Below are 13,089 nucleotides of genomic sequence, written 5' to 3'. Positions count from 1 at the left end.
AAGGTAAATGTGTGCCATTGATTCACAGGGCTGCACAAAAATACAGTGCTAATAACAAGTGGAAATAGCTTCCACCACCACTTACGATCAAGGTAGATCAAGTTAACTTAGAAGGAGCAACACTGAGTTTTGTGGTCTCCAGGAATGAGCTGTACTCATTGGCCCAGAACTGCTTGTTCAAAGAGAACAAAGTTAGATGCAAAAAGTTTCCTTCCTGTGTTAGAGAAGGAACTTGGCTCCAGAATATCTTTTATCAAATCAGTGATATCACAATAGTATTGATTTCACAATGAAACAAGAAATGAACAGTGTAGCTGCAGTTTTGTAGGCTGGCAAGATTATACTGTGAACAGGATAAATGGAAACCAAACACCACACAAAACTGTTGGTGTATTTTATACACTGAACAATAGAGAACTCAGAGTGCACAAGAGCACTCAGCAGGACTGTAGCCATTTTCTGTGTTCTTCTGTATCTGGAAGATGACAGTTTTAAGATTATGTCTCTGTTGGCACTAGGAAAACACAGATGAAGTTCACAGCACTGGCACAGCCTGCCCTGGACTGCAAACCACTTGAGTCACCATGAGCCTCAGTCACTTGTCTCCTACCCAGTGTGTCTGATCTGTTTTGACAGTACTTTGCTGAAGCAGAGATGACTGCTGCTTCATGTGTGCAGGACCCAGCACGGCTCAGTCACTGCTGGCCACTCTCTGTACTCATGTTGGAATTAATCACAGACCAATTCTGGATCTAGTCCCTATCTCCTTCAGAGGAAATGCAGCTTTCCCACCTTCAAAGACAAAAATGAATACTTACATTTCCTCTGTTCCTAAAAGCTTTAGATTTCAGTTCATTCAAGGTCTGCTCATCTTCTGGGTTTTTTTTCTGCTAAGGAGGGATAGAAACCAGATACCTGAACCTAGGAATGGATACAAAGACAAACATATCAGCAACTTTTTTCATATTGACTGCTTTACCATTAATACTTAATATTTCCACATATCCTTTTCATGAGATGGTTAATATAAAACCTAATGAACCATAGATGGCATTCCTTTTTTGCTCTGTTTCAAATTAAGAGTGGAACAGTACAAACTGAGAAATGAAAGCTAATATCTTTTCAAATAGAGAAGGCTTAAAATTCATAATATGAATACAGTAGATAATATATAAAACTTAGTAAAGACTGTGATACTTAGCAGGTCTTGGTAATTTCTGACCGTATATTATTATTATTCTGCTGACCTTACAGGGAGTTCATCAGGAGCCGTTAAGGTCAAAGAGTAGAAGCATTTGGACACAGCCAAATGGATTTTACACCTTTGTCTCTTTCTGACATTACTGTTTTGCTTCAGCAAACTGCCTAATATTAGATAAATCCTATTGGCTACCTTTCTAAATCACTTCAATTTTCTTTGTCCCTGGGCTACAGTTATATGATCGAGATCCAAAGCTATCACAGACTGTGATATACTATTTTACTTGCTCGTTTATATTAGAATGAACTTTATTAGCTTTTGGGCACGTGTCTATCAGTTTTAAAGATTAAGTATCATGTCGATAGATTCTATGCAGCATTCAAGTACACTGAATCATTTTGCCTGCTCTGAAATTATAAAAGAGTATTATTGCTTTTACAAAATACATTTTTATTTTGAAATGAACCATCACTCACAGCAGTCTGTGCTTACCAATGCTATCCTTCTAAAGTGATATTTCACAGAAAAAGCAAAGTGGAGATAGAAGCTCTGTAAGTAATTTTACATTTGACAACATATGAACCTTGTAAACACAAGTGTGTAACTGCCAATCAACTCTACACTCACCTTCTTTCATGATCTGCTTTCATCATTTATATATTCTTAATTTTCAATGTAATGTAACAGTGCTAACAATGGTCACGGTGCTCTTACCATGTAAAAAGTGACACTTTCTGCAGCCTTAAATTTGCAATTCTTTTTAAACAGAAAGTAACTAGTTAAATCACCTGTAAAAAATTACAAAGGCAAGCTTGCCTGTTTCAGTATCAAACTTAAGAAATCAAAGATGCTTTTTGAGAGGAAGCTGAGGTTTCTTCCAACACAGATGAAGCTTTTAGAGCACAAATCCAGCCTATAATAAGATTTTCTCATTTCCTTGCCAGTTTTCTATACTTCTGGGTTTGTGTTTTTAGTGACTGAATACAGTTTGTGATGAATGGGAAAATGGGCAATGATACTGTGTCCAGGATTTGAGCTAAAGTACAGCTACTTAAAGTGTGTGCCTTCAGGTCCCTCACTCTGGCATCGCTGGATTGGAATTACTGCTGATGGTGATTTTGGAACTGCTTTATTAATATGTGAAAGAGCATTTCTTTTCTGATTAGTTCATTTTTGGTTCTTCTAGTAGCTAAACCCTTGTTCCACCCATTCCATAACCGTGTCTCTGTAAATCCAGTAGGTACATTCTCTGGTTCAGGGATCACCTTTTGTCTTAATCTTTGACCAGGATTTCTTGGCACTGTGTGAATGGACACCTGAACAGGTGGCCCAAGGAGGAGATCTGTAGTCCATAGGTCAGCTCTCTGCATCCTTCTTCTCTCCAGCACAAGGTCTCAGTGGCATATTAAACAGTTATTTACCCTATTCTGACCTCAACATTTCTACTTTGTAAAGATTGAGTTAACACAGTGTTCTCATACATGGTATTGCATTGCTTACAATGATATTGCTCTAATTTTCCTATAATGTTACTGTTTTTTTCAAGTGGCATTAATTAAGGAGATACTGGACTTCTTAAAGAGCTTAGAGGACTGAACAGTCCCTTCTATGATTTAACAATAAATATCATTTCATTTAAGTTGCTTCTGAGAATTGGAACTCTTTCAGAGAAGCTAAGTGGAGCAAATAAGGATCTCAAGACAGCAACATTAACTGATGGGAATAAAGCCAAAGTTTTACATTTGCTTTCACATCCTCTCTTGTGGTATGTTTTAGTTTAAATATTTTGGCTCCAATCTCGAAGCTTCCAGTGTACAGGCAGATTGCAATGCCCATATGCAAAAAATTGCAGAATGGAAATCTTTATATTTTTAGCATGCATTTAATTTTTGTGCCTACACAATGTCATAGAAAATCCCCTTTTACTTTCAATTATTTAATGAAAGACTTTTCAGAAGGGCATTTTTAACGTAGGTCCACGTCAATTAAATGTATTATTAAGAATCAAACACTTCCCATGACTATCAGTGGATTGCAGTATTGAAAGCTTGCACATAAGCACAGGGAAATAGAACTTCGAGCACTTTCTCAACAAAGAGGCTCTCAAGATTTAATATAGGTAACCCAGTGGCTCTAATTAAAAGGAACCCTAAAACACTTTATGAATTCCAGATACTTGCTTTAAAGTCCAGTTGTGTAGCACAAACAGTTTTCTTTCACACCACTCTATGTAATTATAATCTGTACAGTTTCCTGACTCCTGTTTATAAAACACACAAATGTGAGAATTATTTATAAAGTCACAGCTGTTCTCTTTCCTAGCCTTTGTTTCTCTGAAGTCTTAAATATTTGTAAAAAATAAGAAAAGTAATTAAAGTATTGATGCATTAAGCAAACATTTCCACAGTCATGCTCCTTAAATAGGAATCATTTGTTTAAAAAGAACTTGATAAGTATATGTACAAAAATATAATGTTAAACAGTTACTTACATACAAACAAAGCCAACCTGCGTTTAAAGAAACAAAATAAACAGTGCCAAACCATTACTAATATTATAGTCAACCGCTCAAACATTAGGAACCCCCAGAACTGAGTGCAGTGCTTGGTGTTTGCCCAGATCTGTGAAGCAGCTATGTGCCATCTGCTCCTTGCACAAAGGACATGAGTTTGTTCTTGCTGGTGGGAACTGCTGTCTAAGAGCCAACACTTGGCATGCAAGTCCTTGACAAAGCTGGCAGTGAGTGTTTTTTAGCCTTTGAGTTCCCTAATAATATGCCCCTCCAGGGTGCAGGTCCCTCATGAGTTCTTCATTTCCTTCTTTATTCTGACTCAGCGGCCCGTGCAGACAGGACACTATCACTGCATACGTCTTGTGCATTCCCTCTACCTGCCAACATCTGACAGGCTTAATCATAACATAAATCAAACATTTGAGTAGCAAAATTTAAACTAGGCTTGTAGTTAGAAGCCTAGGGATTGCATGTTGCAACTATGACAAACACAAACAGCAAAACCTGTCCTTAGGATGGGTCAGGATTTGCTCGTAGCCATCACACACAACCTGCCTGGAACCCCCTGCCTCCTGGAGACAAGGGCAGCACCCTGCAGTTTGCAGTGGCCCTCACACTCTGGCTGCTTTCCATTTTCCATTCCTTGGAAGTTAGCTTTTACACACAAAAGGAAATGCCTGATAGTTGGAGCCAGATATCTTGGTAAAAGGGATTTTGCAGACTTGGTCATGTGTAATCAGATAGGGAGCAAATAATCTAGATAAATGCTAATGAAAGCTTTCTGGCACTTTGTGTATTCAAAGGCTATTTACCATTGTTCCTAGTCAGCTGGCTCGGGAACTTCCCATTCAGTCTGAATTGCTCAGATTCAGCTGGGACCAATATAATTTTCATATTACATATGATGTAAGATGTTCTCTATGCCTACATTTTGCTAAGCTCATTATTTGTGGCATGAGTGGCATTGAGACCACACATGACACATTGTTAACACAGATGACAGACCCAGTGACAAACTGCCTTATCCAGACAAACCAAGGCAGCTGGTTTACCTTGACCACATACAACATGTTTACTAGCTTCTGTAACACACAGACTGGTCTGTGCATGTATGTTACAAAGCTATGGCAATCACATACCCTGTGTAGTTCAGGTGGCTTTTGCATGTTACCTGGGTCTAGCAGTGAGGATCACTGCACATCTTTGGTTTTGGTGCCCATTCCTAAACCTCACAAAGAGCAATTAGGTAAAGGAACTGAAGTGCAGGAGTCTCTTTGTACCATCTGGCATCACCCACAGAGTTGGTTCATCACTGAAGAAATCTCATGAGAATTACATTCAAAAGTTGAAACAACTTTTTACTGAGAATGTGCAAACTGCAGCAGCTGAAAAGCTGACCAGATTTAGCAGTTTTCACAGGGACAGCACCAACCATCCCTGTGCCAAACTTCAAATTCTTGTTTCAAATTCCACTGATACTAAAACTTTCTCAAAGAAAACATATCCAAAGTTTCTCATAGACAGGCAATGTATTTTTTCCTGTACTCCTACTCTTGGAAATGACTAGAGCATGATGGCTGAAATATGCCTTTTAAAACAAAAATCCACCTTGGACAATGCCCAGAGTAGAAGTTTTCAGCCCAAATGTTTGAAGTTTGGCAAAGTACCATAAAAAATTAGGCTATACTCACATGAGACTGTGCCACAATTTCCTTCCATGAGATGAACAGGGAAATATGAAGTAGATTTCAATAACGGAAAATATCTCAGTTGAGCTAACTGCTGACCTGATTTTTGGGCTGGCTTATTTACCAGAGCAACAGTGCAACAAAGGCAACCACACCATTAAGCCATGCTGCTTGCTGCTGAGCAGTGTGCTCACTCTGTGAGCTAAAGAATCCAAAGCATCACGTACATGAGAGAGCTCTGCTGGACTTACTTTCCTGACCTGATATAAGGATTATCTTTTTGAATCAGATGAATCTTCATGAAAACAGATAATCACTGGTCTCAGGGGTAGTTATTAGATATAATGAAAAATTATCTCTTACAGTCTATTACATCACCACAGAACAACAATAAATTGATGCATTTCTGTTGAAATTACGATTGAAATACCATGCATGTTTAGTTTTATTTCTCATCATATCCAGCTGCATGCTATTTCTGAGAAAAATTCCTGACTGAACCCAGCCACCTGAACTAAGTTTAACATTTAAATAGCAAGTGGCATTTAAGAATTAACATAATTCCATTAAAAAAGAAAAGCCATAGGCATCATCTTTGAAAATTTTACGTCAAGTAGCTTAATCAAATCACATAACCCAAAATTTTCCAGAGCTATAAACTTCTTCTTTACAGTTTTGCTAGGATTGGATCTTTTTTTTTTTTTTTTTTTTTTTTTTTTTTTTAACTTAATTCAGTTATCATAATTTTCCTTGCTTTGAGGGAGCACTAATTGTGACCATGAAATGGTAGAGCTCTCAATTCTTGGTGGAGCCAGGAGGGGGAACAGCAAAACTGCTGCCTTGGGCTTCCAGAAGGCGGACTTGGAATAGTTCAGAAGACTAGCAGGGGGAGTCCCCTGGGTTTCTGTGATTCTGTAATTCCCATATGCAGGAGCTTTCCAGTTGTCCAAGACCCACAGCTATGGGCTGTGAAGCAGCTGTGGAGATGCCCCCAATGCACTGTTGGACAGAAACGTATCTAACAGCAAGAGCCAGAATCCTTCAGCAGAGAGGGCCAGCAGTAAGACCTGGTCAATCTCTGTCTTGCTCTAGCCTTGAAAGTTACTGCTGCAGCAGGAATACTGTGGGAGAAATATCACAGGGATGGAGCCCCTACTATTTTAGTAGGTTTCTAACATTTGGCAGGGATGTGAAGAAGTCTCCCATCTTTGTTTCCCAGAGCTGGGTATACTGCTGCAAAGACACATTCTCTAGAGTGCAGGGATCCCTGGGATCCCTTGTTGTCACAGTCTCTACTTTGTAAATCTGGCATTACAACATACACTTAGCATGAACTGCATTTTGGTAGATGATCATTTTAATGCAAACTGTGTCAGTATAATTGTAGCAATAGCTGGACATCTTACAGCAAGACACCTATGTACTGAGGTTGTACATAAAAGCTGCACATGATCCTCACTCAAAACTTCCCCTGAAATCTGCTAAGCCAACAGTCAGAAACCAGGCAGATGACCACAGCATGAGATCAAGGCCTTCTGCCATGAAACAACTGTATCTGAATTTCAGCTCATTCTTCTGATATTCTGGCTTCTTTTCTCTGTAGCAGAGAAAATAAGATTGTAAAAGCGCACACTTTCTAAACGTTTAAATATATGTTCAATCCAAACTCATAACACAGGGCAGCGTTCCTGCAGGGTGAGTGATAGCCATAAAGCTTACACTCATGGGTACTTTTCTAGTTTCTTGGGCAGCTCACTGATGTTTCATGTTTTACATCTGTGGCACAGGTAGATCGAAGGACTCAAATAGAGAATACATGCCATACTTACTATATATCTTTTTTGTAAATGGGGAACATTTTGAGTTTTAATAAAACAGAGAAATCAGCACAGATGGCCATTTTTCAGTTGGTATAAATATTAACCTAATCTATAAATATTAATCCAATGCTTTCTTTTATTTCTTTTTTTCTAAATCCACACACATTTAGCAGTAACATCTCTGCTGCTTTGCAGTCAAGCCCTGATGGCTGTACATGAGCTTTCAGGGATAGGGATGGCCTTTCTGTGTTGTGTTAAATTCCTGGTTCAGTCATCTCCTGCTATAACTGAGCTCCTCAGATGCCAACACAGCATGAGACAAAAATAAAAGCTTCTGAGCACATTCAACTTTGCTACAGCCACTGCCGAGTTGCGTGCTATTAGACTCATTGCATTGTGCCTTACATTTAAAATGTACTTCTGGTCTGCTTAAATATGTTAAGAATTATCCTGAGGGACCATAGTAAAATGTAGTCATGTTTATTTGTAATTGCTACAAAATGGTTTACAAAATTGTTAGTGTCTTTTATTATGCCTGCTACTGAAGCACTTGCCTGTTAATTAGAGAAATTTCAGCTGTCATAGTTGGCAATTATAGCTTCTGTATCACTGTCTGTTATGAATAGTCAATGAGAGCTGATTAATATGCATGAGTAGCAGTATATAGCGCGCTTTGGAGCCCAGTACGGCAGCCAGAGTGAAGCAGCAGAGGGAGTGTTGTGTACTGCCAGGGAGAGCTGTAAAGAAAAGAGCAGGGTTGCTCTGCAGCGTTCTGTGCGATACCACTGTGAAGTGCTCCAGGTCAGCCGACCCACCTGGGTGTTTCAAAGGATACCTGCATGCATGCTTGTTAACACAGATCTCTGTGGCTGCACTGCTGAATAAGGAAGATATTTTCTGCCACTTGTTTAAACATGGGATGCAGTTTGTGCACTCTACAGAAGCAAGAAGAACAGTACAAATTACTGTATGAAGTTTGTCAGGTAAAGCATTAGATTTCATTTCTAAAAGCAAATGTTCTCTTTTAGGCTTGTAACCACTGTTAATGACAGGAAGATGGAATACCAAAAATTGCTTATACAAGTAGAAATGAAAGGGTCTGTTGCCTAATTTCATGTCTGTAAGATAATGATTATGTTTTTACCTTCCCTACTTGACACTTGCAGAACATCAAATATTTAAATATATGCTATTATACCTCAAACTTTTTGCATAATTTTATATCAAGAAACAGGGCACTGCTTTATTTCTCTAGTATGCATCAGTAAAATTTTACGAGGAGGGTCATAGCTTGGTCACACACTCTGTGCAAGTTAGGAAGACACAGGCAATGACTGATGCTCAGAAGGTTTTGTCTCTGCTTACAAGTACGTATAGATACTTTCTGTGCCATGCATTCATTCACTGCTGAGTCTGCTTCCTGCCAATATAAGTTTATGTCCTGTTTTTTCACCTCTAAGTGCAGGAATATCAGCTAACAAATAGCTAGATTTGACAGCAGATGAAAACTAATACTCTACAGATCTTTATACACTCAATTCTTCATATTGAGCAGCTGATAAGTTTTCAAAAAATGTGATAACACACCAACTTCTATTATAAAAACATCATTTCCTGTCTTTCTGCTGTTCTTTCTGTCTGTATTGTTTATCTCTCTGAAATTTCTAACTTTGTTGCATCTGGAGTATAATTTTGACCAAAACAGTGATGGCCAGGTCTTTAAGGGACACACTCTCACTTGATCTCTTGAAATAACCATCAGCGGATTACGGTTAATCCCCAAAAACATGAAGTGCATAGAAAACAACAGAGAAATAGGAAATATCCAGATCTCTCAAATTGTACTTCACTACTCTGCCATTCCTAGTGCTGCTTAGGACACATGACAGTTGCCAAGTGACATGAGGACTTGGGGGATGGGGGGACATTTCCCAGCGCTGCCATGTGTTTGCTTGCCAGCAGAGGGTATTGCTCAGCATCACAGAGCAGTGAAACCCTGGGCTCTTTGCTGTGCTGCTACCTGCATTTGATCACAGATACTGATGGCACTGACAACACAGTGAATAATGGATGTGTTTTGTATGTTATGCTAATAGGGAAGCGATTAAATTTTAAAGACATAGTTTTGATCTAATTCCCACTTGCTTACCCAAAGGACACACTGTTGCTTTGTGGAGAAAAAAATAACTTGTGAGAACAAATAGAAAGATATGCTTACTGTCATTTCTATTTATACTAATTCACTTCCACTTGCTAAGCTGCTGTGCATGTGATGATGGGAAGAATTTCAGACAAAGATTATCAGATTTCTTGGATACTGGTTCATACTGAGAACTGGCTCCACATGCTGCCTGCAGTAGCAGAGTTGGTGCTGGTTCTGCTGGTGAGCCCTCAGCTCAGATCATGCAGTGGCTGCTGTGATAGTTACTTATCCCACAGGGTTGCCAAGTTTTCATGCAGTCTAGATTTGATGGCTATCAGTGAATCCCATTCAGAAGTTCAACAACCAGAACAACAAACTATTCGTAATTTGTTTACAAAGCTTTTGCAATCTTTGATGTGAAATGAAGGAATCAGAAAACCTTTGCAACTTACTGTCATCTCATAACAGATGCAAGGCAGCATTCTTTAAACACACGTCCTTAAAATCACTCACAGGAACAGTTCTGGTGATACCTGAGCTGACTGAACTATTTGGTGCTGACTGCTGGTGCAGTGCAGTCTGACAGGGGTTTGGATTTAGAAATCAACTAGCAAAGTCTTGCAACCTTGTTTCTGCAGCAGAAGCAGCTCAGTGCACAGCAGCAGTAATTAATGTTGAGCATGAGATTCCTTTGGGGAAACATGGTTGGAATACCCTTAGCTCCTGTAGAAGTGAAAGGTGCCTGTAATCCTGTAAAACTAGGATTTCTAACATAGATCTGAATTCTTTAAGACTACAAAACCCGATTATTCCAGAATACAAATTACTATACAGAATTATTTCAACAGCATGCTACTTTCTCTCAAGATAAGTGGGAGGGAATTCTATAGCTTAGGGAGAATGTCCAGCTAATTAAATGTCACTGTGACTATAAAAATACAACCTCATATAACTTGAGAGCAATCAGTAAAAATTTAACGGTAAGGGGTATGAAGCATCATTTTCACTAAAATACCAGGATATGAAAGACAAAAATTCTGAAATGTGTTAGCAGTAATATCTCTTACAGTAGGTTTTATTTTGCATCATTGGTGTAACCCTCATATTGTGCCATAAGCTGAGAGTGCCATTCCTGAGAAAAAAACTAAAAGTAGTTTTTTATCAAAGTCTGAGTTAGACTAAAATTTACATAATTTGGTTTTAGGAAATATTGGGCATTGTTACAAATAAATCCCCTTAACCTTATTTTTAGAAGGTTAATGGCTCTGAGGTGTAGGAATTCAGAAAACACTTGCAAGAATTAATAATAGTACATAACTGCACTTTCTCTATTAGGCCAAGAGCTTTAATGTGGCTGGGAAAATAATGCTTCAATAAAATACAATTCCAGAAGGTCTGGTACATCTGGCTCTGTAAGTCCTCATAACAGAGAGCACAAAGAGGATCAAATATACCAGGGCTCAGGCTTTATCCCTTCCTCATCCATAGATAATTCAAAGAGATCCTCTTCATTAAGAGCTTTGGCACATTGCCTACAATTTCTTTTTGGGCTGCTGTGAGCTTAATGATGCAGAACAATGGTCTTCCCTCTTGTTGAACACATACCTTATTGTACCTTTAATCACATAATAAAAAGCAAATTAAGACACCTAGTCATTAAAGGCTATTGTAGCTGTGCATATCAATGCTTTGCACTACAAATACAAAGGGGACTGTGGCAGCTTGAAATCCTGATGCTGAACAGTGTCACTGGTGATAAGCATGCTTGGGGCAGCAACATGGTGTATATATCATAGATATATCCTGAGGTTCACTTCCCAGTTGCACAAAGCATATGAAATGAAGTAATTACATGCTATTAGAGTTCAGGTTTTGATCTATATGGAAATTTTCTTCAGAATATTTTTGTTGGTGAAAATAAAGGGACAAAGGGAGTTTTCTTAAGGGTAAAATCATAAAATTGGGAAGATGTTGCAGGCCAGTTTTCCAGTTTTCTTTTCTCAAAGTCTTTAGCTCCTGTACAACAACAGCAGAAATATGGGCACTTCCTTTTGTAGGGAAATACTTTGAGGAACAAAAAATAATCTCCACTGAAGGAAATTCAGAGAAGAATACAACACCTGAAGCTTTTGAGTTTGTAAATAAAAATAAAAATTAGGACCTCAGTTTTTTAACTACCTATCACACATTTACACACATTTTGAAAGGTAAGCATTTCCTAAGTAGACATTTAAAAATTCCAAGGGTAAGAACACAGGGCTTTAAATCAAATGACTCTCACTGTACAGGCAATGTTCACAGCTGTTCCCTGGGATTCAAGATGACGGAGTTCATCTGCTTCTCATGCTGGGAGTATATTGTAACAACAACCCATCAAAACCTACACTTCAAGATAAGAAATTGTGGTTTAAGCCAGAATGGGCACCAACTCCTTACTCTAGACTTTCCCTCCAGAATAAGGACAGAAACACTGTCAGGAAACAAGCTCGCATTGCCACTGTCCTGGCTTCAGATGATGTGAGAGCAGACGACTTCTACCTCTCTGACTCTTGAACTGGCACCTCTCACATAAAATGACCTCGTAGTGTTTTCAGAACTTGAAAGCTCTGTCCACATGGTCTTTGCCAGGCACATTTCTGAGACAAGTGTAACAACAGCAAAACAATAGTGGGCAAACTAGATTTGTCCTTTAAACTAGATTAAGATATTATGTGGCTAAAGTAATATAAACACCAAGGTTAGCATATAAATTGCTGTGCTAATGAGAAGATGGTAGTGATGAGGAAGTAGCTGACACTATATTTCATTTTCAACTTCCAGCATCAGTTCTTGCAAGGAGACTGATACACAAGCTAGTTGCACTGAGCTGATCTCTGATACGCCTCCCTTTGTCATTAGAATTCTATTCACATATTTAGAATTATAGAAAATAAAGCAATCAGTGTTAACAAAGGCTGATTCAAGGACATAGACTGACTAGACTTACTTAAACATTTCTGGGCAATGATGTTATTCCAAATCAGGGCCAAATCGGAGCTTTGTGCCAAAACAGAAATCCACCTCAAAAAGAAATTTCTAATCAGAGCTGTAAGGTTTGGGAAATAAAAATAATTATGTATATATGTCTATATGCTTTTCACACCCTCCAATTTAATTGGGCAGCTAGAGAATTAGTTAGTCTGCATTTCAGTCGTTTTCAGTGTTAAGACTGAACTGGTTATGCCAATTATACTGGTCTACTTGATATACAGTGTATGGCTTCAAATACACTGTATGTACACTTTCTGTGCCGCAGCTGAAATTAAGAATACTGTTGAAGTTATATTCTGTCACTTCACTACCGTTAAACTTGACCTCAATAACAGTTGTGAACCTACTGCACTTACTTCAAAGTAGGCATATTTGCTTAAACAAGACGTTAATTCCAAGGGCTTTGTTCTAGACAGAGTTTTCTACTGCTGAATTAGTTCAGCTGTAGAAAAACTCTGCTTGACATACTGGAGACTCATAATCTTCAGAAAACTGCCCTTTAATGATTGTGGCGTCTGTCTGTGGCTCAGAAGTCCCCTTTCTTAATTAGACATTTACCAGAAACTGGCAATTGAAATTTTCCTCTTCACTTGACAATGAATAATGTAATGCCTCTGTTAGAAATTCTCTGAAGATACTCTTCATTGCATGTTAGAGGGATATTTTGGTCATTAAAGGAACATAAACAAGTTGTG

The 13,089-nt window shown here is 38.5% G+C and overlaps 1 protein-coding gene across 2 annotated transcripts in view; it reads left to right on the top strand.

Annotated features, from left to right (window-relative positions):
• Positions 1-13,089, top strand: part of PDZRN3 (PDZ domain containing ring finger 3) — a 121,202-nt gene that overhangs the window by 85,129 nt on the left and 22,984 nt on the right. Inside the window, exon 1 of one of the 2 annotated variants that reach the window (XM_031605742.2) lies at positions 7,918-8,204. The exons of the other annotated variant lie outside the window; for it this stretch is intronic. Coding sequence (XP_031461602.2) covers positions 8,136-8,204 — 69 coding nt within the window. The 5' untranslated portion in view covers positions 7,918-8,135. Of the gene's footprint in view, positions 1-7,917; positions 8,205-13,089 lie in introns of those variants that run through there. 2 annotated transcript variants of the gene reach the window in all.

This window comes from Phasianus colchicus, chromosome 11 (genome assembly GCF_987193195.1).
Source record: "Phasianus colchicus chromosome 11, bPhaCol1.hap1.1, whole genome shotgun sequence".
Lineage (NCBI taxonomy): Eukaryota > Metazoa > Chordata > Aves > Galliformes > Phasianidae > Phasianus > Phasianus colchicus.
This window is presented reverse-complemented; position numbering and strand designations above follow the sequence as displayed.